The sequence below is a fragment of the Trichogramma pretiosum genome, unplaced genomic scaffold (genome assembly GCF_000599845.2).
Source record: "Trichogramma pretiosum strain Unisexual culture from Peru unplaced genomic scaffold, Tpre_2.0 scaffold103, whole genome shotgun sequence".
NCBI lineage: Eukaryota > Metazoa > Arthropoda > Insecta > Hymenoptera > Trichogrammatidae > Trichogramma > Trichogramma pretiosum.
In genome coordinates this window covers 301,497-329,047 of record NW_019640788.1, presented here as the reverse complement: position 1 = coordinate 329,047, position 27,551 = coordinate 301,497, and the positions used below count along the sequence as shown (strand labels likewise).

The 27,551-nt window shown below is 39.8% G+C and overlaps 1 protein-coding gene across 1 annotated transcript in view; it reads right to left on the bottom strand.

Moving 5' to 3' along the window:
* LOC106653824 overlaps positions 1 to 27,551 on the bottom strand; it is a gene marked incomplete at its 5' end in the record, with an annotated part of 166,017 nt that overhangs the window by 95,452 nt on the left and 43,014 nt on the right. The window contains one exon of the mRNA XM_014373403.2: positions 7,204 to 7,507. Coding sequence (XP_014228889.2) covers positions 7,204 to 7,507 — 304 coding nt within the window. The remainder of the gene's footprint in view (positions 1 to 7,203; positions 7,508 to 27,551) is intronic.

The following is a 27,551-nucleotide window of genomic DNA, read 5'->3' as shown; positions in this document are numbered from 1 at the left end:
TTTTCGCCCACGACTTTTCTCACGTAGGTATATACTCCGCCGAAGAGAGAAGGAGAGAAAATCCTCATGGCTGATCGTGTCTTTTTGCTCGCACACTTAACGCTATTTCTCGTTTCGCGTGCAAGCACACGTACGTACGGGTGCATCTTACGCGGCAGCAGCTTGCTTACGCAACTATAATTGAAAACGATATTTTATCATCGGATCATGTAGAAAGAAAGAGAAAAAGGGGCAATAGCAGTTCAATCGAAAAGCGCAGCTGGGCGCTGTGTAATACACGCGTACATGCACGGCGATACATGCATATTCAAGAGAGAGAAGGAGTGAGAGCTGAGAGAAGAGGAGCGAGCGAGTCGCGGGATGCATGCAAATTTTGGTCAACGTGGATGAGCCGATATTTCCATCTCTCGTAGCTAAAGTACGCACTGATATATATCTATACGTAGATGTGAGCATGCCACTTCAATCAGACGGCGTACGAGCCGTTAAAAGGCTTGATTGAGGATACACTCAGCTATATATGTATCGCGATAGGGCGCAACGACAAAAACGAAATTTATATACGGCTAATTCTCTGAAAAATAGATTGTCCTAAAAATTTTTCTTTTTGCTGCCATGATAAATTTTTTTTTGATTACATGTATGTTCACAAATTTAATTAGAACTTTCAAGGCCACCTATAACTTTTTTCAGGGGATAGGAGTTTCTGCAATTCATGGATATTGTTATTTTTAACAAAATTTCTAGTTTAATCTAAGTGATTTTAAAAAGAAGTACAGAAGAGAATTTTTACAAGAAATTGTCCAAGTTTTAAGAAAATAGAGTACTACAATAGAATCTGAAAACTTGAGTTGCATTATTGGTAATACTTGTACTTGGGAATAAATCCAACTAGGGCATACGAAAATAACGTCTCAAAATAAAATCCTCATCGTATCTTCATCGTAAACTGGTATTGAAATCGCGCTTTGACTTATACAATTATTTTTTCTTTGCCACTTGCAGATTCACTAAGAAAGATACTCGCCATCTAGTGGTAGGGGCTTGAAGAAGTATTATTGTATTTGAAGTGATTGAAAACTGGTCTAAATCGTCACTTTCAGGTTATTTAAAACATGCCTAATACTTTAAACACAATTTTTAAATGAAAATACATAATATCTTTTTCGAAACATTTTAGGTGGTCGTTATGAGGTTATTATTATAATTATTGATACCAATAATTTTTAACAATGTATGACACAACAACAACACGTATTTTTTTTAAGCAGAAACTTCTTTTGTGGCCAATCGATTTTGCACAGAGTGATCCATATGTATAACTCACAGATGCCACCGTTTTCACCTGCGTAATAATTTTCCGAGCTAAAGGTAGATTGCAACACACGTTACGCGCTCTTGCAGCTCTCTTTTTAGCCATGCAGACGAACAAAATATTCTATACCCTAGCTTCTCTCTCGCTCTCTCTTTCTCTCTCTCGCGCGCGCTCTGTACAACTGTGTATGCTTGTATATTGGTGTACACGTAGAGAACTTGTGGAGCGAGCCAATTATTCAAGAGGGAGAGAGAAAGAGAGAGACGAATTAACCATGCCCCTGGATTACAATTAAAATTTTGCATACAGAATGCGTCTTTGCAACGAGGCAAGCGTAAATTTGTTTTGATTGCGCACGCCGAATTTCACGCTACTGCGAGCTTGATGGAAAAATGAGCAAATCCGAGAGACTCGCGAGCACGCGGTTGATCGCTATTTCTCTCTCGCCCTCTGTACTTGCATGCGTACACCGGTATATACACTAATTTGAATGTATATTTTAGCTGAATCTTTGATTGTAATGAGCTCGGGGATGGCAGAGGCTTAATTCGCTCTTCGAGCGCGCGGGGGGAGAGAGATGAATTATCACCTGCGAGTTTATTACACGTAGAGCTCCGAGAGATTCAGGTAATTTTCCATGTATTACGCGAGTGCGCGTGTGAATGCAACATAAAAAGTAAAAAAAAAAGCAGAAAATTCCACAGCGAGGGAAAAAATGCGAAACGACGGCATAATGATTGTTATATAAAAGCTGAAGAGAGCGGAAGCTCGAGATGCTGAATCGCGCGAAGAATTTGAATAATTTAGAGCTGTCGGTTGAGACAATCGTTCATCACCATACTGGTACTGCTGTTTCGCTCAATCGAATTAACCTCTTTACTGCACCGTCGGATGCGCGATATTTTTTTGCTTTTGCAACCCTCGACGCTTTGGCATTTCTGTTGACGCGAAAGAAAATAAGTGCTAGGAGTTGCAAATTAGCAAGTCGGAGAGTTTTAAAACTAAATGGATTTAACGAAGCTGCTAGAGAAGAAAGATGGAGCTCGGAAGAGAGAGAGAAAATCTCATCGACGCGACATGGCAAAATCATGAAACGTTTGTATGCATCTAATCTTGCATGAGTACGCATGTCCCTTAAATACGTGACTGCTACGAGACTTGGAAGATTTTCCTGTGTAGCTTCGGAGGGAGAGATAGCGTATAAACCGAAGACTTTGAGAGAGCACGTGTATGTACGTGCGCGCGCTCTTTTCCTATACATAGGTATATACGCGTGAGCTTGTAACTTCGATACTTACACGAGCGGAGCTTTTACTAGACACGTATTCAGTTGTTTATTCGGCGCGTATTTTTTTCCGAAGAAAACGCCCGACGATCGGTAAATTGCTGCTTGACCTTAAAAGAGAAAAAATGTCAAATCGAGACTGCGAAATACATTCGAACTTTATATATCGTCGCGATCCACTCGCCGAATCAGTCGCGAAGGACTCTCGAGTTAAATTTTCTATCTAAACCGAAAAAAAAGGAAAATAAATAAAAAGTATATAGTTTCAAGATCGCGGCTGCGCGAGCGAGGCAACACGATTGAGATTCGTCAAATAAGAGCTCTTCTTCTCTTTTTCTTCGTTCTTTCTTCTTCTCGCCGAATCGAAAACGGCAATCTTGAGCGCGAGAAAAAGCTGCAGAATAGATTGCATCGAGCGCGGCGGCGGCGAACGATCGCGTTAGGAAGCAGTAACTTTCAAAGTCTCTTTATACGTACGAATGTGCATGTGTATGTGTACGTACGTGTGCGCGCGAGAGTCTAGCGTCTATGTCTCCTCTCGGTCTACTCGTGCTGAGGTGGGTTATATACTTTAGCCGCACCGTCAAAGTTATAACGAGAATTTCTCTTTCTTTTTTTTCGTTCTCTCTCTCTCTCTCTCTTTCTCTTTCTCTCTTCGACCCGTAGATTTTCGAGTTTTCGCGACGCACGTTTTTTCCCTCAACGGCCGTTTCCTTTTTTCACGACTTTCTTCCGCAAGCCAGCTCTATCTCGCAGGCAGCACGTTTCTACATATGTAGGGGCTCAATAATTCAGACTGCAAAAATGTTCCTGCTCGAGCTTGCACCTAATTTCACATGATCATCATAGGTAAACAAGCACTTTGTAAACAACTCCGAAGCATACTTATACATAGCAGAGATTTTGCATCACCGAGTATAAAGACTATACGATCGGTTTGCTTAGCGAGCTTGAGAGCGTTTACAACTTCTTTTTCTCGGGTGGCGGTGACGCGCGTTTCCGCGCATAAATGATCTGATGTACCGTCAAGTGTAGACAAGCGAAAAAAGCTATGGTGAGAGTTTTTTCAGCAAGACTCATTGGATTAAAGAAGCGTCCAGCTGACTGACAAGAAATAATAAGTAATGGCAATGAGCAGTCTCGAGGGTAGGGACAAAACAATGTACCAACTTGATTAATTATGTTTCTTCAGAAAAAATCTACAGCATATAAACGTATAGCCGCTTATAACCAATAAATAAAAACAAAAAGGCAAAAACTTTTGATTTAAATTTATTCATTAGAATAAAGCTTAAGCATAAAGGAAACACAACCGACACTTACGAAGGCTGATTGATGACTATATGTACACTTACTGTACTTATACTTACTCTAAAAGAGAGAGAGAGAAAGACGGAAGGTATTGCGTTGCTCGCATGCGCGCGAATAAAATGCCCCTGAGAGAGACATATTTCAGACTTATTGCTGCTGTCAGACATAGTTCGCTTTTTCTTTCTCTTGCTCTTGGTAAATGTACTTTTATCGTGCCTAGTTTCCTTACACTTTTCTCTCTCTCTCTTTTTCAAGCGCTTTGTATTTTACGCGATATTGTTACGCTCGCGAATGTCACAGACTCATGCGTCTGTGAAAGAAGAGCGAAATCCTAGAATTTTTTTATGAACTTGAGGCTCGAAAATATTCACTAATGATTGCAGCAGAAAATCGAAACTCTTGATTTTTCAGACGAGAAAATTTTTGATGAACACAGCTAGAGACTATTTCTATATCCTACTTTTTTTTCGATTTCTTACAGTCCTAAAATGGAACAAGCGAGGATCACGCGGAAATATTATACCGAGTCAGCAGTGCAATAGCAGCTCCGTTCCCGAGCGATGAATTTGTTTTATAACTTGTTCTTATATACGCGCCGGTACACCGGGCGAAGAAAGACATCCCCTGAAATCCGAGTCGGTATAAAGGATACTGAGTGTGTGTGTATGTGTGCGTATACGAGAACAAGGACGACGATGATGACAAAAAAAATATCAAACCGAGATGATATATTTTCCTTTTATTTTTCTACCTGAGAGAAGTAGTCAAGAAGTAAATTTCTCGTTTTACGTTAAGATGTCGAGTATGTTTGATGTGGCGCGTGCAATTGCGATTTTGTTTCAAGACACGGCGACCGTCAGGAATGAGAAGAAACGTCCGGCTGGATAAGCGTTGCACAAGCTGTCAAATCTTGAAAGCTAGTAAACTTTTGCAAAATGATCAGTGTTAACGTTCTTAGTCATTGCATTTCTTGAATGACGCATCGATGAAAGGATATTATAAGATCGTCTTTAGAAAACTAATTATAAATTACCACAAAATAAACATAACTTTGGTACACAGTATTTCCCTATTACGAGTACCAGCCTATAAGCAGACTCCAAGGCCAATAAAGATAAGATGGAAAATAAGAAGACTTTCCATGATTGAAAAAATTGCAGTTTTTGTTGAAATCGATTTATTTCAAGTACAACAAAACTTTAGTCATCTTCGTCTAGAAACTCTAATATTTTTACAAAACAATATGCGTTAAATTTGCAACACAGTAGCTTTGTCAGCGATGAAAAATGTGGGTCGATAATGATAGGAAGCGTCGATCCATCAGGGCGTAGCCGATTATCGGTTGCTTTGTAGGTAAACTTGACCTCATGCTTCGTAGTTCCTCGTCTTTACTCTCTCTCTCTCTCTCTCTCTTTCTCTTGGTGCATATGTGTATATGCATAAACACATATATGTTCGAGTACATGTTTACCGCTGCGTTGATCTTGCATGTCTACGTCTGTGTGTGTCTATGCGTGGGTGGTAGTCTCATAAGCATCTCAAAACGACCTGTATTTCGCTTCCTCTTACCAAAGAGAGAATAGTGTATATAGATGTAGGTGATTCATTTCAGCATAGCAACGCGAGCATGTGTGTATGTATGTGTGTGTTTATAAGCAGGGATGACGACGTCGCGAGCAAGTGACATTGCGTCAGAGAGAAAGTTTGAGGCTGCCTTTGAGACGCGGAGCATCGGCAAGCGTTCGAGAAATATTTATTTAAGCTCATCAGAGACTGAGCGACGCATACGCAAGCGAACGGGTGCGCACACGTGACTGTTTTGATAAGGCGATACAGACTTCGACAGGCATAATATATGTAGTACATGCACTAAAAAAATAATGAAATGTTGTTATCCCTAGTAGGAATGTTCAAATTTATGCAAAATACATGAAACTAGGCTCTCATTACCACACGCTTCGTACGTATTTATATTGTCTTCTCGCAACATGACAATTCAAGGGATAAAAGCACAATTTAACAGAAATCGCTAATGAATAAAATATTATACATAGTCCCGAATAAATTAAAAACATTTATGAACATTATAAATGCTTAAGCTAAAAGTTGTGTCTTGCTTCTATATTCAGATTAAATTGTCACCGTTCATTTATATTTTTAAAACAATGTATTTGAAATTTATAACTAAAAAATCCGCACATGTCGGCATATGAGTAGCTCATAATTGTGAAGAACGAAAACATCATCTCTATATATCCTCATAACGCATGAATATACAGATCATCCTAGAACGATAAATTTTAAGAAAATCTCAAACGTTATACGTAGAGTAGAGAAAGAATATAGGATAAGGCGAGCGCATGTAGAAAAGAAATATCAGTATATTCACGCGTCTCGCCCGTATAAGTTTGTCCAGATCTTCCTGGGAAAATTATTACACAATTACGTCCTGCTATCCATTTTAAAGCGGGAGAGAAGAAGAGGGGGTAAGAGAAGGAGTGCTCTATATGCGTTTCTGAGATTTCGTAGCTCATGTGTGTCGCAGCTATTATACATAGGGGGTCGCCTCGCTGCCATACATAAGTATGAAAAATGGCACGGGCAATAAAATTGGCGATAAGACTTCCGTAAGGCGTTATTCTCGCGATATTTCAACAAACACGCGCGCACGCACATGAGCAAAATGAAATAAAACGAAGAAAAGGGTAGTGAAGAATATAAATATCCGGCAAAAATGTAACACTTAATAATGCGAAGCGTCGTTTCGCTGCGATATTAAACTATTTCATTACAACGGCGATAAATCATGCCGTGTAGCCTTGTAAACTTCTATTTTCTAATTCAATGAAAATTCATTTTCATTTGTATCTTGGATGAAATTACGTAGTGATTGAAAGTTTACAGACATCCTTAGAAAACTTGAAACATTAAACAACATATGGTGGAGGTTGAAAGTGGTATTATCTGATCCAACATTTTTTAAACAATTAAATCAAAAAGAAACCAATAAATGGTTATATATTAAAAAACTTTGCAAATAGTCATTTTACTGTCATAAGCCCATTATTAATTTTCTACCGAGAATTTCTATAGAGGACCCTTTTCATAAATACAATGAGAAACTGTGTGGTAAGATTTCCCTCGACTTGGAATACCTGACAAATTTAATAAATGAAGACAAATTTGTACAATAATTACACTACATTTTTCTCTTAAAAGTTCTTACGGTAGATCAACCTCATCGGAAGTACGAGAAATTTTTTGAAAAATAAAAGAACAAAGTGGAACTTACCAGTCGTAGCAGCACCGAGTCTCAGCACAGCATCGCCTTGCAACGATATGGACAGAGTGGCGGTATCCTCCAACCTGGCGAGCACGTCGTCCGAAAGATCGTCGGGCTCGCGCAATCTGAGCGTCACCTCGCCATTACTGTTGGTGACCGTCGAGCCGTTGCCGGTCAGCAAGGTGTTGCTCGTATTGGCCGCTACGTTAGCGCCACCACCCGGGCTCGTCGAGGCAGAGTACATGAAAACCGAGCCATAGCCATGGAGAGATTGGAGTGGCAGTCGAACGCCACCCACCTCACCCACTGGGCCCTGCAAAAATACGAGTTGATTCGTTACATGGGTTTATTGCGCATCGATACTACGCGGGTGCATAAATGCGCGCGAGTGTACACAACTATCCAATTATAATTAACTAAATGGATAATACCCCGTATATATAAGCTTAGATATATGAGCGCGTCCAGCATAAGTCGGCCACCCTGCGCGATTACGGCATTTTTGGCCGAAAGTGTCGTATGTTTAGCTCGCTCGGAAACGTTTACCAAGGGTCAGAAAAAAAATCCAAACCCATGGATCGATAGATTTTTTCCTCCTCTTTCTAGTGGTGTAACTCAAAAAATTCTTAAAAATTGATTTTGAGATTAAAACTCGACTTGAATGTTTAAATCAATTTATCCAAAAAATGTATCCTCCGATTGCAAAATAAACTGCACCAATCGAAAGAGGAGGCAAAAATCTATCGTAAACGATGTTTTCCAGGATGGAGAAATGATAAGAACTATTAAAGATATCGAGATGAATAGCGCGGGACGGCGCGCGCGGACCTGTTTTCCGTGCGCCAGCGGCGGCACATACGCGGCGCGGTGTCTTGGTCTTTTCGACTCCCTCGTAATCGCTTAAAAAGGGCTGGAAAAATAATGTCAACACGTAAATCGATAGATTTTTTTCTCCTCTTTCTGATGGTGTTATTGAAAAAATTCCCAAAAATTTTTTTCATAGTCAAAACTTGACTTGAATTTTTAAGTTAATATTTCTTCTAGTTTTTCCATTTTGGACCTCAAAATTAACATTACTAATCGAAAGAAGAGGAAAAAATCTATCGATTTACGTGTTTAAATTATTTTTCCAGCATTTTTTTAGCGAGTCGAAAAGACATAGGCAGGAAAACAGGTCCGCGCGCGCCGTCCCGCGCTATTCATCTCGATATCTTTAATAGTTCTTATCATTTCTCCATCCTGGAAAACATGGTTTTCGATAGATTTTTGCCTCCTCTTTCGATTGGTGCAGTTTAAATTGAAATCGGAGGATACATTTTTTGGATAAATCGACTTAAACATTCAAGTCGAGTTTTAACCTCAAAATCAATTTTTAAGAATTTTTTGAGTTACACCACTAGAAAGAAGAGGAAAAAATCTATCGATCCATGGGTTTGGATTTTTTTTCTGACCCTTGGTAAACGTTTCCGAGCGAGCTAAACATACGACACTTTCGGCCAAAAATGCCGTAATCGCGCGGGGTGGCCGACTTATGCTGGACGCGCTCATATATACCTCACTCATTACAATTCTAATCAACAATATATATCGACCGATTGCTTTTCATTACGCTGCCAGGGCGTTGCTAATGTCAACCACGCCGCCAATAGTTTATGCCTTTCGAAGGCGCAACTGCTCCACTGTTCATTAATTAGCACATCGTTAATACATTGAAAACGGAAAAAAATGTATGATTAAATGCCTATAGTTTTTCTTCTTTTTACGAGCAGAATTTATATTCTTTCCTGCACTGCAACGTATGTTACAAAGCGTCGCAGCTCAGTAAAAAATTACCGTGAAATGAGCAATGTTTATCGTATCCCATACACGCACGTGTACAGTTTGTATAAATAACAACTTTGCGGCACTGACGCTTTTCACAAGCTCGAGATTATTCCATTTAATTATCAACACAGTGTGTATATGCATGTACAAGGACAAACTGACAGGTAAATGATACGATCGGTAGAAAGAGAGAAAGGGAGAGAGAGGGAGAGAGAGAGACAGAGAGAGTTGGAAAAGAGGAACTCGTCCACGCGAGATAAGCCGCGAATTAAGCCGGGTGCGCGTAAATTGGAATTGCTTCGTGACATAGAGCGAGAGGCCTAATGCTAATAAAACGTAATTCGCTTCCAATAAGTTTAACCCGATCATTCAAAAGGATTTGCGAGCGAACGAAAGCTCTTTTTACATATGCAAGTGTCGTTCTTGTATTTCACTGTTGTTTTATTTATATTTAGTTTTATTTTTTCTCACAAAGAGTTTCGAGGCTTACGCGAGTTTCTTCGCGTGGGTAAATTAACGTTTCGAGTCAAAATTTGACGAACTTGCATAAAACACATGTATATTTTGACGAAATTAGCTCCGTAAGCTGGTATTGAATTACCTTTTAGTGAGAGTTTCGGCTCTCTTTCTCTCTCCCTCTCTCGCTCCCTATCTTTGAATACGACGAGCGCGTGGTATTACACCGTAATAATGCACAAAAACTAAAGAAGCTCGGCTTCGCTGGGCGCAGCGTTGAGTTTTCATTCAAATGTACGCCAGGCAGTTAATGCTCGCTCGCTCTCTCTCTGTCTCCCTCTCATTTAGAGTGTACAACGCTACGCGCTGAAACCATATTATATGTAGGCGAAACGAGGAATTAATAGATATACATTGCTAAAAGCATATTTCGAGGCTAGCGTGTATAATGTACCAGCGCATCAGTCGCTCGCGCGATGCGTACTTATATATACCATACGTACACGATTCATATGTATGCAATTGCATCTATGTGTGCGTATTCATGTAATATTGTACTCGCTTACACACAGACGCACACTGCCTCTCCCTATTTTTCGCTCGCGCTGTACGAGTTGCTCTTCTGCATTATTATATGTATATAGATAGTATACATAAATACGCATGCAACAAGCTAAAAGCCTTTGTCAACAGTCATACGAGCGTGAATCGGCACAATTAATAATAATAATGCGCATTATATAATATAGATGTTACAATAAACACTGCCCTATAACTTGTTCATTCGTACATGCATATACGATGCACTTTAAACCGAAGCGCATTATTTCTCTCCTTCATGTCCGCCCGTATGTGTGCTGTATTACAGGTACACACACTTTATTTTGAAAGAAGCCTTTTCTTTCGCAGCAACTTTAAAAAAGAAGCTTCTGGACTGGTTTCATCATTGATATGTAGTTTGTGTACGTGTGCGTTTATTTTGTGCTGTGTGTGGACCGTTTGTAATTCACTTTAATGGTCAACTCCTCTTTCTACTAGTAGTCGTACTTGGAAGCTCGTATAATGCCGGGGCTTTGAAGGAAGAGATGGAGATAGAGAATTTCACCGAGTCAATTTAACAACAGACATGTGCGCATAAATACCTGGACGAAGTCAAAGTTATTGCCTGCGTGTGCAGATTTAACCCCGGTAAAGACCTCGAGTGTCGAGTGCCGTGAGCGCGCATGTATAGGGAAGAAAAGAGCGATGAAAGCCCAGTGAGAGGCTAAATTTATGGACCTCATTTCGCATTGAGAGGAGGAGAGAGAGAGAGAGAGGTAGCTGTGCTATTGTGAGCACAAAAGTAAAGGGAAATGCTCGTGATGATTTTTTTCCTCCAAAAACATTTCTCGTTTATTTCTATTTTCCTCGGCGATATTTTACGTCAGGGATCTAATTGTTGTGTATTACCTGACTCAAGGAACTAATGTTTGACAGAACGAAATAATGTTGATTGTATATCGACCTGGAGTTGGTGACTTTTTTATGGGAAAAGAAAATTTTCTACACTCGTACGTCTAAATCTTCATACGCTACGTAAAGCGTGAAAATAAATTAAATTCAAATGCCCTTCTATAATCTGCTGCAAAACAAATTTCTCGTTCTCTCTCTTTCACGCTACTGCTACTTCTTGTTTTCTTTGGCAAAGCCCAAAACGTACTCTCACAAACATGGCGCATATAAGGCCGAAAGAGGGAGTGATGAGGTTGAAAAGAGATACACTGCTGTAGCAAAGTTTCCAGAAGAAAGAGAAGGGAAAGGGGAGCGAGAGGGAAGCGCAAGGAAAATGTTTTCACGACTCCACTAGACCATCCCTCGCGCGAGCGAGCGCTAAACTCGAGCCTTTATTTACTCGATGTTGGATGGACGGCAAAAGGAAAATAGCCGAGCGCGTGTCCATGGAGAGCGCGGTGAGTCGAGCGAACTCGAATCTTCCTAGACTAGCCGGCTCTACTTTTTCGAGTTTTCCTAGCTTGCAACCCCAGCATGAGTAAATGTGTGCTGATCTTTTTTTTATTAAAAATATGTGCATCCATTTTTTGATGTCAAGGCTTAGATTTTAAATTGAAAAATTGAAGAACGATTGACGATACAATTTTAGTTGAAAAAATATAAAGTATTTTGAAATTTTTTAAACCAATAAACTTCAAAATGTTTCTATTTCTCGAAAAAAATCGTGTTTTTTGCACCACGCATCACAGGAGTTTTCTATGCTATATGTGAACGCAATGGGTCGACACATTTTATCCCAAAGAAAATAATCCCATCAACGGCGACGACAACAACTACAACAACCAGCGATAAAAGCGGCAGAGACGAGTCTTTCAAAAACTATCAAACTCACTCCTGCAGACCCCATCTTGCAAGCAGACATACAGACATTATAACCCGAGAGAGATCCATTCTCGCACAACATAGTTTTTGAACTCGTTGCGCGCTGTCGGCAGGCGCGCGCAAACACATGTTTTCGAAGGACCGGAAGTCCGAATGACGGCTGAACCACCCTTGCGCGCCGTTGACTGTTTTCGCGTGTCAAGCCATATATTTTCTCGCGAAATGGTAGTTTGTTGACGCAGCTCTTGCCATAATATATCTGTATTTTGTAGCAGTAGTAGTCGTCGCTGCCGCCGCCGCCGCCGCCATCGCGTATAGCGAGGTGAAAGGGTAAAGTGACAAACAAGCCTCGCGGAAAAACAGACTAAACTCCTGCAGCAACTGCGCCGCGCGAGATCGCGGCATTATTCATAAATTTCTGGAGCTTTGGATTAACGTCTCACCACGCACGAATCCGGCTAGTTTGTATAACGACCCTAGAGAATTTTTTTACGAGCTACCCATTATACGAATTTATACTTTTATTTTTGGGAGAAAAATTTTACGTGCTCGGGTAGTGGGCAAAATTAATCAACGATTTCTTTTAAATGCAGCATAAAAAGTTAGCCGTTATTAATGTCTTAATGAAAAATCACACAACATAAGTTTTAAATGAAGCCACTCTGTCCTTTAAATTTTCTGAAATTCAAAAGAAGCAAACAAGAAAGCTGACATTCGTAGTAAAATTTCGAAAGCGCGAAAGTACAGAATTTTTGCGGGGAACATACATACAATAAGAGAAAGAAATCTCGCGAAGAATGAAAGTACGTATATATATACACGCGAACGCGGCGTCAGACTGAAGAAAATCGAAGGCAAAGTTCTTTTTCACGAGAGAACGAAAAAACAGCGCGAAGACAGCAATGCACGAGCTCAGAAGGTAAGTCGGGCGACGACGCTGGTGCGCGACGTAGAACGTCGAAGACGAAGAAAAAGATAAGGCAAGAAGAGAGTGAGAGAGAGAGAGAGAGGAGAGAAAAAAAAAGAAGAAACGAAGAAGAAAGTCATCTCGTTGGGGGTGCATTGGGTGCTTCTTTGCAGCGCAGCTCGGTACTACTGTATATGGAAGCTGCGAGAGCTGCGGGAGGGCGGGATATACCCAACGACAGTTCTGTGCGCGACTATTCGCGGAGCGACTTTAATCCGAGGCAAAGTCGTCGTCGACGTCTGCGTTCGATGGTAGAGGCGTGTGAAAATGCAAATCGAGAAGGACTCGCGCCCGTACACGGAAAATTTACGGGGCTGCCGTTGCCGCAGCCGTAAGGATTTCTTATTCCTCGTATATTTATGTGCATGTATATATGTATGGAATCTTTGCAAACCACAAGATTCCCTGCCAGTCGACGTTTTTTTTCTTTTGTTCGTTTCTTTTTTCGCTGTGTACGTACACGTACACGCTGCAACACATGTACAACGTTAACGCACAAATACTCTTTCTTAGCGCCGAGAAGAAATTAAATTGGATTTTAATGACTTTCCGATCTATTTTTCGTGCTTTGTCTATGAAAATATATACCCGCACAACTTGAAACTATAGGTAGATAAACTACAAGTTTAGAGTACGCAATCCATAACTTGAAAAAATAAAGAAAAGATATATGCCAGTCAGAAATAGAGTGAGAAAAAAAAACAATTCCCATTGATACATTTATACACACTATACTACGCGCGCGTGTGTATTTGTATATCGAACAATGGGAAAAAGAAGTTGAAATGCGAGCGCCAACCATGTTGAAAGCTTTCAGCCGCTCGCGCGCGCGCAATCAGACACGGCAATAAAACACAGCCGAGTGCGTACATATTATAAAGTTCGATCTACCTGCGCACACATACACACACGTACAGCATCTACACAGTTTGGCGTTGATGAATTATTGTTGGTCCAAAAAGGAAAAAAACCGTTGGCCACCGATGCATTGTTTACAGGCTACTGGGTATAATGCGAACCTGTATGTGTGTACGTGTGTGTGTGTTTGTGTTTTTTTCCGGACCAACGCGCGAAACAAGCTTGGTCGTTCGAGCACGCCAATAAATCAGTGGCAACACTTTTATTTCGTGCAACTCGCGCACATGTATAACGCGCTATATATACGGTGTAGTGTCGCTCGCTTTCGTATACGGATTGCAAATCGAAGTTTTTTTCCCCCAGACTCCTAGATATGGAAAATATGACGTTTTCTCCTGGCAGCGGGCGAAAGAAACTTCGTGATTAGTACAAAACAACGAAATAAACGCAGTGCCAAAACCAATAATATACTCGTGTGCGGCACGATAAATAAAAATATCTTCCCCTCTAGCACGTTCTCTTTCTTTCTCTCTCGCTCGCTCGCTCTCTCTCTCTCTCTCTCTCTCTCTCTCTCCGTTCGCTCGGCGCACTACTGGGCACACAAAAGCCGCTTGTTTGCTATCTAGCAGCAACGAGTGAATCCTATACTGAACCTCACTTTCTCTACTCTCCCTCTCTTGCAGTCCTCTTTTGAAAAAGTTATATTCCCTGTCGCACTCGAGTCTCGGGATATCTATAATAACAAGTCTCTCGCTGTCTTTTTTCCTCCTCTCTTTCTTCCGCGCATCGCATGAAAAACTCGGTGCGTCTCTCTCTCTCTCTACCCGTCGCTCGCTCGCTGCTGCTGCTGCTTCCTTCGTTCTCCCTCGAGGCGCTTTTCTTTCATTTCTGACGTAATTACGCGAGAGTGCCGCCCGAGCGAGTGAGCGAGCGAGCGGGAGAGCGAGCTAGGACCGCAGCGCACAAGGAAACGACAGCCATTTGCCAGCCAGAGAGAGCTTGTTCGACCTCGTTTCTCTCTCTCTCTCTCTTGCTCTCATGGTTTTATACATTGCGCAGGTGGATCTGTTCTTCGCTTCGTCTTCATCTTTTTTTTTTCATTCCCCACGTTACATCGCTTCTAATGCGTTGTACCCGGAGCACACAACGCTTGCGCGCCCGACTCAGTCGCGCGCGCGCGGCCTGTCGAGGGAGCTTTTCCCGATGGAATGTAGTCTCTTGGATTAACGAGCGGGACATTTTCGCTCTCTTTCTCACGGTACACACATTCACACACATACACATACACATACACAGATACACATACCTAGTCGGCCCGAGATACTGCGCTCTCAAGCTATCTCTCTCTCTCTCTCTCTCTCTCTCTCTCTCTCTCTGTCTCTCTCTCGATGGCATTTACATATTTATTCCAACCGAGTGCTCCTGATTTCAATGGAAAGGCTTGCAAGCTTCTCACGCCAACATAAGCGAGTATTCATTCGTATACTTTTTGTTTGCCATTTTTATTTTTTCCAGACGCCCAAGCTGCTGTTGCTGTAGGTGCTCTGTAGTACTCGCTCGTGATGTACTCTTTTTTTTTCTACCGTCGATTCAATGCTCGCGACGTTACGCGCACACGAAAGAGGCAGAGGATAGTAATCGATTACTTAGAGCTACCGTATCGCTTCCTTCTCCGGCAATATGAGTTTAAGGATAAAATTTAAATTCCTATCTTTATCGTGAATATCGTCGCAGTTATTAAAAAATACTCAAGTGTTATTTTTATCGAAACGAAAATGAACAAAACGTTCGCGTCATCCATTTTTGTGCGATCCACTTATGCGAGAGCAATCATGAAACTAAAAAATACTAGAGTCACAAACTATAGTATGCATAAAAAAAACATTTTCATTAATAATTCCGATGACCTCCAAGAGAAGAAAGAGAACTTTTTTTTTTTTAATTACAAACAGACCTTCCAAAAATTACATCACTCTTTTAATAGGAGTTAAATATTCTGATGCAAGAACGAGCTGGCAAAAAAAACACGCTTAAAATCCTAAATAAACAATGAGCTCGTCGGAAAAGCCTTCCTAAAAGTAAAGACCGAAAAACAGCTCGTATATTAGTAAACAAAATGGTATATACGAGGCTATAAGTGCGACTTTTACGCGGCAAAGCGCTTAAACATCGTTAAGTTCTCTTTTCATACGAGTTATATTCACTAGCGGGTTACATGCATGCGAGCCCCTCACATGTGCATGTGTGTATGTGTATGTGCGCATGTATGCGTGTACATGTATACAAACGTACACAAGCGAAGTAGTTTAGCAGGATCTCGTAAGTAAATAGTAGACCAAATGGATCGTAACTTCGATGCAGCGCGCGCGCGCGCGTCAAGCTCGCTTATCCTAGTCAGTGTAAATAACACTTTTCGCACTGATTTTAACCCCTCCGTATATATACGCTTAAGTCACGCGTTTTATGTATATAAAACTTTTTTATCGTTAACCGTATATATGGTACATTTTATTTTTTTAAATATATATACAGACGCACAAGCAAGCGCGAGGCGTATGTGTATACATATACAATGGCTTAGCGTGTCATTGGCGTTTCATTTTACGATCGCCCGTTAATTCCAGATCGAGTTCTAAAATTGATTTAGCTCAGGATGACTGGTTTGTATGACATCGGGGGCGGATCAGAGCGCCCGAAACGTGATATCTCCGACGATGTCATTTGTGATCGGATTGCGCTCAGCTAGCAGCGATATAAACCTGCTGTACTACTGCATCCTCATGTACGTGTGTGTGTGCGCGCGCACGTGTTTACGTGTGTTTGTGAGCAGGTGCGCGGGTGTACATTGAGAATATCTCGAAATTAAAGTAGCGCAAAAAAAAAATTTAGTTGGGCGTGCGTTGATTCAGGTACTGCTGCAGCAGTAACAGAATCGTCATTATTACAGAATGCAATTTCATAGCATATTCGTATTACTCACTTCAGGAGCTTGCGCGCAAGCTCACGCGTCAAGCGTGGAAAAACCATATTTCACGTGCAAATGTGTGTATGTATGCGAGAAAGAAAGAGACCAGGAGAGCAAGTATTTTCGCGCTAGCGAAGAGAAAGAAAAATCGAAATTCCAGCGCCTTCGACAGCTTCAAGAGCCTTACTGCATGTGCGGAACGGAAAGTAATTTGTTTTCGCATTGAGCTTGTACCAACCAACTTGAAAGCCTCTCTCTCTCTCTCTCTCTCTCTCACTCTCTTTTTCGGCTAAGCAAGAAAGGAAAATCGCTTCATCTTCGCTAGGGAGCACATACAAAGTAGGTAACTTTGCCGTGTTTTTTTTTCTTTCTTTCTTCTTTTTTAGCTCCAATGGCACCGCCTGATTCATACTTTCACCGGATTTATTTTAGTCGACCGCCGAGGTATAATGTTAAATCGTGGTTAGCCCAGCAAGCGCAGGTGCGAGCTGAGAAATTATAACGAGTTTTTTACTCACAAATTCGAAGAAAATGAATTGAGGTTGGAATTGATTACATTCGCACTCACCTGTAACAAAAAAATTCATACACGTTAGAACACTTTTCCGAGAAGTTTAAAACTTGCTTTGTTGTACAAATTCTATCAAGGTGACTTATTATTCTATTGAGGTGACAATCTTGGTAATTATCTCTACATTTTATATTAAAAATACATGATTGCAGTTTTTTCCTTCATCCTTTTGAGAAAAAATGTCGATTTTTCCACTTCACTTCATCCCCGCGAAATATCCTCAAAAAATTTCAATAATTAAAAAAATATATCACGGAACTCATTTTGACTGGAAAAGATCATCACTTTCTTTCTCAAAATATTTTAGCAAAATAGTAAATTATTTAGTGCTCCTCGTTAAATATTATGGAAATTCGAATTTATATGTAATATGTACGTATAGACGGGCGCAAGAGGGAAGGGCCAGGGAATTCCAACTTTGAGGCTAAAGAAAATTAATTAGCGAGCCATCAAAACGAGTTTTGCTCTTTTGCAGTAGGAGCTGCTCGGTGTACATACTCATGCACATGCGCTTGCGTATCTCTTCTTTCACTTTTTCTCGTTAATCAGCTTATAACGTACTGCGTAGCACAAGTTCGTAAATTCACGTTCGAAAATTGATGTAAAGGTTGACTCAACTTCTATGTATACGTGCATATATTGATTATAAATTTCCACCATGCAGCTTTATTCAAATTCCGTGTGATATCCGACTTTGCTCGCGATTTTACTTTATCCTAATTTTTCCGAGTATAGCATGTAGACGGCTGAAGTGGTGAGATTACGTATATATGCGGTTTATGTGGAACTTTTGGACAGCATTAAACTTATCGTGATTTCGTCTAATGCAGATGGTTTGTAAAAAATGAGTTCGAAACTTGAAAATTTGTATTATTTATATTAGCGATTAAAGTAAGCTGCGCATCTTTTTTTGTAATGTTTCACTCATTTGTTATAAGTACGAACACGGGAGTACATGCAATGCGAACATGTAAAAGACCGCATAACTCAAATTCCTTTTATTCGACATACACATATGTATGTGAACACAAATGTACGTAGGAACGCACGCGGCTCGGTACTCTTGCTCGACTGCAAAATTCGACCGCATTGGCTTAAAATTTTGCGTCCCGCTCTCTAGCTCGTCCACCGCAATGAGTTGAAAGCACATGAAATTCGTCATTCGTTTAAAGAGCAGCTCGCTCGTTTATGTGTGTTGTGAGCATGTGCGTATGTTGGTGGATGGTCAACGTGCACACAAGCGAATTGTCGTTGGTGGACATTTTAGATTTCTCTTTACCGGCTACATCTATATAATGCTGCTCTGTACGGCATTTAACGATGTTGAAATTCGACTGGCGGGAAAATACGTTACGTACAGAGAGAAAAGCTCTATCCAATCATCGGTCAGAAAGCGCGAGCAGCCTTTCCCATGGGTATACGAGCTAGCTGACTGAGGCAAGCTTGTAACATTTAAATGTCGTTGAGTCAAAAGGCGCATTGGACCTCTCTGACTGTGTCAAAGAGGTTGATTTCCTAAGTGTGGATTTATGCATGCATTTGTCTTTTTTGAACTGAAAAAGTAATTTGCTCGGAGTGGCAAGTGTGGTTTTGCTTTCAGAACCGATTCGATTAAAGGTATTATTTATTTCGTTTGGAAGATTGGAAGAAATTCTTAGGGAATCGATACAACAAAGTTTACAGGGTGAAAAATAAAATCTGTCAGAAAAATGCTGGTTAGATTATGAAGAGGTTCTTCATACGGTTTCTTCGAACTAAAAGCACCCCCTGCAACTTTTTCTGAGTGATATTTCGGAAAAAAAATGAAAAAAATAAGAAGAAATGTGTCGCTCCCTTCACTCACTGCAGAACTCTTACACATCGAGTGTATTCGTTTTAACGATTTTCAGACTCGTAACTTCGCTGAGAGAAAGAAAGAAAGCGAAAGAGTACACATACTCTTCTACACAAACACACGCAAATATCTATGAATGCGCGCGGGAACGCGGCGCAAGTATACGCGCGTTTGTATGCGCGCGGAATGAAAAAAAGCCTTTTTGTGGAATGAGTAGTACACACACACACACACACGCGCGCGCGCGCGCATATAGATAAAGCGAGGAAAAGAAGCGCATCGGTATCAAACCGATAGATCTCTAAAAGCAGACGTAGCAAATTCACGGGATACTCGCTTTGAAAGCTTCTTTTTTTTCTCCTCTTTCTCACACGGCTCTTTATGCGCCGCGTCTATGTGTATATGAGTGAGTGCATGTGTCGCGTGCGTGCTTACATTACACTTCGTCTACTTTTCCTTCATTTTTTTTCCTAGCTGTGCCTCACCGACAACTATTTCCTTGGGTAAAGACGCTGAGAGTGTATGTACAGAAAGTTACGCGAATCATCAAGTGGAGTTTCTTATTGTGAAACAGGCATCTACAACTGCAGCTTTCTAGTTTCTCAAAGATACAGCAGATAAATTTTCAAATGACAAGGTTTTACACAAAGTTCTACAATTTTAATTTCTTACGAGACGTTTCGAGATACTTAACGGGATGTCTGTAATTGCGTAATGACATTTTGAAAATTTTACGCGATGCAATTATGAAAAAAGAGGGAAGTAACCTCGGCTGCAAAGTGCCGAAGGAGAGAAGGTATAATATCCAAACGAAATAAATATTCAGGTCACACGCGCTTGTGCCACGGGTGTGTTACACTTCATCCGACTCCGTAAGGCAGTACCGAAAAACAGGTCAAACTCGTCAAGCCCCAACGAACTTCAATTTTCCGCCTTCGAGTCTGCCTACCGAGCTTCCATCATCCTTCGTCGTATAATTTTCGCTGGATCGTTGCTGCCATAGGCGAGATTTGGACTATAGCTCTTGAAATTTTTTTTCCTTTGCTTTCGCGGCGGGACGCGCACGTGACAATGGAAAAACACGTCTTGTGCGCACGCGCGAGCACAGACAAAGCTCAGAGCTGCGCGAATTTTACGAGTCCATTGGGCCGTCCATAAATTATGCCATGTGTGTACGTGCATGTGTGTACGTGTATGCTGTATGTATAATATAAGCGCTTAATTCGCTGCAAGTTATAGAAAGAGCAGGACTTTCCTTTGCCTCTCGTCGTCTGCTGGCGCTGCTACTCCTGCTGCTGCTGCTGCTGCTACTACTCGCTAAACTTTGCCAGTTAATAGTTACCAATAATCGTCCTAGTCGCCCCATGGCTTTAGTTTCACGCGCGTGTAGCTTCCTCGACTTATGGGTAAAGTTTAGCGAGGCAAGGCACAGGCTACGTACTGCACATACCTTACACATGCATGTACACTTGCACCCACGCAAGCGTGTACACGCACGCACACACAGATTTGAAAATTTGCTACAGCATACATATATCGGCGAAATCGGCTGATTCCTCCTCTTTGTGTCTGTGCTGCATAGGTGTGTGAGCACAGCTGTGGATAGTTATGTGTACCAAAGCGAGTGCACGAGTACACACCGTTTGTTGCTGTTCTCGGCAAGCACACGCAGCACGCGCACATCCTTCTGTATCTCCCTTTCATTCTTTCCCTTCCCCCGTGTGACTTGCAGGCCTCTTTCGGTAACAGACCAGTAGTAGCAATGCTTTGCGAGCGAAAATGTAGGCATGCATAGGATTGAGGCTGCGGCATTTGTTCATAGTTGAAGGTATTGAGGAATAGAACCTTTCGGTTGCAGTAATATTGCAAAGTATTCTACATTAGTTTGTTTAAATGTTATAGGTTAAAGATAACTTTTCTATAGAAAAAACTATATATTTTGAAATTCTTCAAATGTCAGTTCCCTAAGGGTTAATTTATTTTGAAGATGAGCATGAGGACGAAATTTCTTTTTTTTCGAAGCTTTTGGTTTCGGTACGCAATTAACTCCCGAGCTAAATATCACGTTGGAAGGAGACTGCAGAACTATGCAGCGGCATCGAGTTATCTACACCCTTGCAGGAAGCACTCGTTGCTGTTGAGTGTGTATAGCACATAAGCTCCGAGCTATATACACATAGTGCAGTATATAGCTGGCGTGTTGAGAGAAACGAACTAAAGCTACCGAAGTATATATCTTAATACGCAGTTCAGATCCGATAAACTTAAAGGTGATTGCGATGAGCATGGGATATACTGGCATTTAATTCAAATTGAAAAAAAATGCAGACTCTGTTTGCTTGAAGTAAAAAATTAAGAAGGGGAAATCAGAAATGTTCGTATTTGTTGGTCAAAAGGTCGATGCACTATCTACGCAGTCGGAATAGTTTGTGAAAGACTTTGTCTGTTGTAGTAGCGCACAGTGAGAGCATCAACAAATGCGCATCTATCTCTCTCTCCCTCTCCCTCATGCCGGAAGCGAACGAGCGTAAAAGCCCAGACGCAAATGTAGAGGGAGGAGGTTAGGCAAGGAAGGATAGGTTATAGCAACTAAAAGCTACCCCGAGCGAGAGGGAGAATTGAAGAGTACAGCGATGGTGTAATAATAGTAGGGTAGACGCAGGAGGAGGGAAAGGGTCAAGTAGCAAATATTAGTACGAAAATCGAGCTCCACATCGCTTAAAGCCCCCTCGTTCTCGACGAGCGTTCACTGTATACGCAGTCTAGGTAGTATACCCCCCTCAACCATAGCAGCAGCACACTTTCTCCCCCGAGCTCTACTTCTGCCGCTGTGCATACAACTAAACTTGCTGTTACCAGCAGAGAAAAAGCAGCTATTCAGAATCAAGAGAGAAAAAGAGAGAAAAGCACGAGCTTCGTTTGGTTGGATGCTGCTACGATTTTGTCTGCGAGCGGCGTACATACGGAAATCGCAGCGCCTCGAGATATTTCTTATTATTGAGTCTGTATTTATCGTTGATAGCCTTTCTGTCTTTGATTAGACAGTACTAACGAATGATTTTTATTTTATTAATCAAGATATAAGCTTTTACATGAATAAAAGCGGAAAGTTTCATTATTTTTGTATAAGAGCGGGTATGTATATTCATATTGTGACGTTGGGATTGAAGGATTACGCAAATATATATACGCGAAGTGGGCGCATCAACGCACTGCTGCAGAAATATCACATTTTCGTATAAAGAGGATAATAGAAAGTATTCGTTAAAAAGGTTTTTTTTGAATCTGCTCTTAATCCGTGCCGCATTTTAGAAATAATAATTAAAAAATATTTTCCAGTGAAAAGCTTTTGACCGCAGCTTTTTAGTCAAAGTATGACGCACGCAATATAAAATTCATAAAAAATAAAGATGAATAATTAGTGGTTCATTCATGGTGGTATGAAAGTAGAAATCAATGTACAATTTAAGCTCGAACTAATCCTTGAAAACATTGGTAATCCTTGGGTGATTTTTTTTCTCGATCTTTAGAGACCTACCCTGCTACCCTTTTTTAATTGTACACAGGCTGTACTTTGCGTGAAATTCCGCGGTCTTTTGTCGCTCCGCAACGGGACAATTTGTTGCCTAATGCGAGCTAATTACCGCGTGCGGTCGGCCGCGTTAGCTAAAAGTTAAAAAGTATCACCCTCCTCCCTCGAGAAAGTGAAAGGCTCTTGGTAGCATTCGCAGCCCAAATCGAGTGGGATGAGAAGAGATGCTCAAGAACACGTGCGTGTACACCAGCGATAATCACGCTCGGCAATGTCTACACTGAAACGGCGAACGAGCACTAGTCACGCGACGATCAGCGCGCAGATACTCGAGCACTCTCGAGTTTCGGAACATCGATATCGAGTGNAATTAAAAACATTTGGAATTTCCAGAAAATGTTTTAAAGTGATCTTTAAAGGCATCACAAGAGCAAATACTGGGTCGAAACTAACATAAGTGTGATTCCCTTCCGATTTTTTTTCTAATACATTTCCTATCTCAGGAACCTGCGGATTACGATAATTGATTTTACGTAATAAATTGAATCTATTATCCTCTGTATTAAGTGGAACAAACAACGTTTTATAATCGTCAAAAACGGAATTTAACTTCATTTTAGTTCTCTCTGACAATTGTTCATTTTCTAATGCTTCTAAAATATCTGCTCGAAGAGATGGTATGAAATGATTTTGATTAAATTTATCAAAAAAATCAATCACGGTATCAACAACCGATCTAGGCAAGTTAGAATCTGCATAAATATTTAAAATAAAAATTAAAAGTTCTTTGATTAAGAAAAAAAGATCCATGATAATAAAGATTCAAAGATAGGGCTATAAATAATAACAATAGAATACAAATTTGTATTATTTTTGTATTGTATTTAACAAATACGTGATTTTTACTTAAAAATGAAATTTACATCTGATAAAATACAAATCTGTATTATTATATCTGTACATATGTTTCAAAAGGATGTGATGTTTAATTTAAAAATTAATTAACATTTGAAAAAAAACCTTATTTCTTATTTATTTGCAATTTTTCAATTAAGTTTTTTGTCACAGCATGAGTCTTATAGACAAAAAATAAGCTCTTATTCATCGGTATCTTATAGATAATAAATTGAAAAAAAGCATGAATTGGCTCACAGGCAATGGGCCATGAACGCAGAGCTGCTTGACACTTAATGCAAGTTAAAATAGCTTTGAACGGATTAGAATAACTTATAATAGTTCCATTAAATACAAGATAAGATTTTGAAATTGATTCAATCGTTCCACATAAAATTACATACAAAGGTATCCTAATAGAAAGTTTTTCTAGAGTTTTTTCGTGATTCTCCCTATCTACAGCTAAATTTGAATCATCCTGTAAAAAAGTATTTGTGTAATTAAAAATAAGAATGAAGAAAATTAGAATAAAGTATGGGTAGAGAAGCTTACCTTAAGATGTAGAAAAAAAGCATCTGCAGCTTGCTTTCTAGTGATCCCTTCGTGAGTGTTGTTCAAGTACCATGGCAAAGCGAAAAGAGCCAATAGATTGTCATGTTTACCTGTACAAATGAAGCAAACAGATATAATTATAAAGATGCACTGACATCGATTATCAAATATTTACATGAAATAAATTAATTACCTGCATCTATTAAAGGTTGGTGCTTTTTCTTGAAATTTTTTATGTTTTGGCCAGAGGCAACTTTCACAATTGCCATAAATTTTTCAGCGATGATTGGCCATTGAGTTTCAAAAAAAGTTTCACTTCTTGCATAAAACTCGGTAGTTATTTTAGTAGAAATATAAAATTCGTTAATTATAGTCTCAAAATCAGATACCAACTGCAAGAGACCATGTAACATAATAATAATTATAATATTTGTAAACAATTCAAAGATCTATATTTTATAAAGTGGTAGATTACCAATGATATTGACGAGTGATCTAGAAGGCATTTAAACGAATGAACATAAAGTGTCGGTGTTAATAGGAAATTTTTTCCTTCTTTTTTACACAACAAATCGATCCTCTGCTTGAAAGTGTCTGTCCACCTTGCTGAAACTATAACGTCGTTATACTTTTCTCGATCGGCATCAATCAAGCAGTCGTAAAATGAAGCAAAAAGCTCTGTAAAATACATAATAAAATATTAATTTATTATACATTGTCATTTTTATGCGTGTTTGAAAATATTAGATAAAAATTAGATAAAAATAAATGCATGTATATTAGCAAACTAAAGATACAAAATATTCATGTAACAATTTGAAGTACATGACCAATTTTTAAAACTTACGTTTTTTGGCAGACTCTGTACTTATTGAAGCTGCTTTATCAGTGGCATTTTCTTCAATGTCGTCGTCGTCGTCGACGATAATTCCTACTTTTCGATACTTTCTTCTAACTTCTTTATAGGACCAATACAATTTTCCTCCCTCAGATACTTCCAAGGTGGTGCTGGTGCTTTTGGCGTGTTCTATGTACCACAAATCTTTTTCAGTGGTTGGGAAAACTTCAGCCAGTTGATCACGCAACCACACGAAAACAGGAGTAGTTATTCTGCAATTGATTACATTAAAACTATTTTATTAAACATGAACAAATTTGTAAGTTCAAATCACTACAAAAGTTTTCTACACATACATTATAATTTACATAGAATTAAAGCATAAAAATCACAGTTAAATAATAGAGAGTACACATAGAAATGAAACTCTTAATCTACAATTAGTAAGAAAAGGTCTATTTTTAACATAAAGTAGTTGAAGAGTAAATTTCAAAGTTGTTGATTTGGCAAAGCATCCCTTGGTTTTACATACTTGACTTGAAATCCTGTCAAGTATTAAGAAAAATACTGCTAATAAATATTAAACATTTAATATAAACTTTAAAATAAGTTTATTTTCTTTACGTTAGTGACAACATTTAAATATATAATGCCTGGAGTGACTTACATATAAAACAGAGGGTCTTTATTAATGTATCTGTATATAACAATGGGAATAACTTTAGAAAAGTCGACTTTTCCAAATTTTTCATATTTTCTCAAAATAAAATTCCCTTGGTCACTGCCCTCAATTAAATAATAAATTTCATTTTTTTTAAAAGTAAATGGTTCTGTAATACATACTTTAATCAGATCAACAACAAAAATTAAAAATAATCTATAGAGATGGAAAAAAAAATTAAAACCTTCCACTGGTGTTTCTAAATTTGATCGCTTACAGGGATTATCAATTTCTGCTACAATAGTATCTTCTGGTGAATGTGGTCTCTTATTATTTATAATATTATTGTTAGTATTTGAAGAGGATTCACTATTTCTATCCAAATGTAAATTTTTCTCAAAAAAATAAGATGAGATAAATGAATTTTTTTTACTTATTGAGAAAGGCTTTAAAAGTGACTCAATATTTGAAATTTCAACTGTGTAAAATTGCTCTGACTCTATTCCGCAATCTAAGAAAGATTAAAATGAAAAAAATAAAGGCTATAGATGTAAGAAGTTTAGTCCTATATTTATGCTTACTTACCCCAAAAGTGTTTGCAAACATCTGCCAAATCTGGATATTCTTTTTCAAAAGAATCCATGCTGGAGACTAATACAGGAGTATTTTGAAACAATCACCAATTCAGATCGAAGTTGTTGGTTAGATTTATAAATAACGCACGCGGCACTGAATAAACTTAATAATTATACACGATGATTATGTATACACGTATATATACACGTATATAGCAACAATAATAACAGCAGTGCGATAAAGATTTGCAGAAATGCAACTCACGATACAATCGTATGTTTTTGCACGATACTTCAGAGTCTTTAAAACTCTTGCAAAAGTGTGTGTCGTGCTTTGTCTTTAAAGCGGGAGAATCACACGTGTGGCGCGGGACGGTTACTCGACCATCGAGTATCTAGCACACGATGACGTTTAGTTAGCAGCGCCACGGCAGTTTGAGTGTCGTATTCACGACGCTGTGTGCGGCTCACTCGTTCGCCGTTTCAGTGTAGGAGAAAAAAAAAAGGAAAAAAAATAGAAAAATCTTGTCAAAACCATCATTAACGCGTTGAAGAACGCGAACGCGCGATTCGTCAAGAGTCGTACGAACACATATATAAAAGAATCTCGTGCTCGCTCGCATACTTATACCAACCAACTAGACGCGCAGCAGCGACAAGCAGCGAGATGTTGCCGTCGTCGTCGACGTCGCGAGAAAAAAGCGCAACAACATTTCGCACGTCATTCCATAACTAACAAGCGCGCACTCATGATCGTAAAAGTGTCAAAGTCCTGGCCTTTTTTCTCAGTCTCCCTCTCTCCTCTCTCTCTATTTTATCCGAGCGCTGTGCTCCCTTCACGGATCTTACACCTCTCTCAGGCAGATCGAGATGTGGGTGCGAGTGTGTGGGTGCATTTGTGGATGTACGTATACATGCATCACGAAGTCGTGAGTTTCACACGTCGCCCATACCCCCTACAATTCACGTACACCTACACATACATACGCACCCCCTTGAATGAGAGAGAGAGAGAGAGAGAGAGACTCTTGAATAAACATGCGCTCCGCGGAACATAAAGCAGCCAAGTGGAGCGAACTGCACGCGTATATAGTAACAAACGATGAAAAATGCATCCCTGCCACTGGCGCAAACAACGCGCCAGCCAGCGACGGCGCAACATCAGCGAAAAAAAGTGCCGTAGAGGGGGAGGTGTATGTGCCGTTACGGTAGTGGAGGAACGACGGCGGTGCGAAATTCTTTCTAACTTAATTACACTCGACTGGTTGAGCCATTTTTACTGCTGAGGCTTGGTTTTTATATACTCTTGCTGCTGCTGCTTCCTTAGAATTTTTTCTTCTCTGTCCCTCTCTTTTACTTTTTTTTTTTTTTAAAGACCATTGCCAGAGAGTGTGAGCTTTTTCTTGTTTTCGAGCGCGCGCGTATACCCGTGGAGCCTTTTGTTGCGGCCGAGAAGT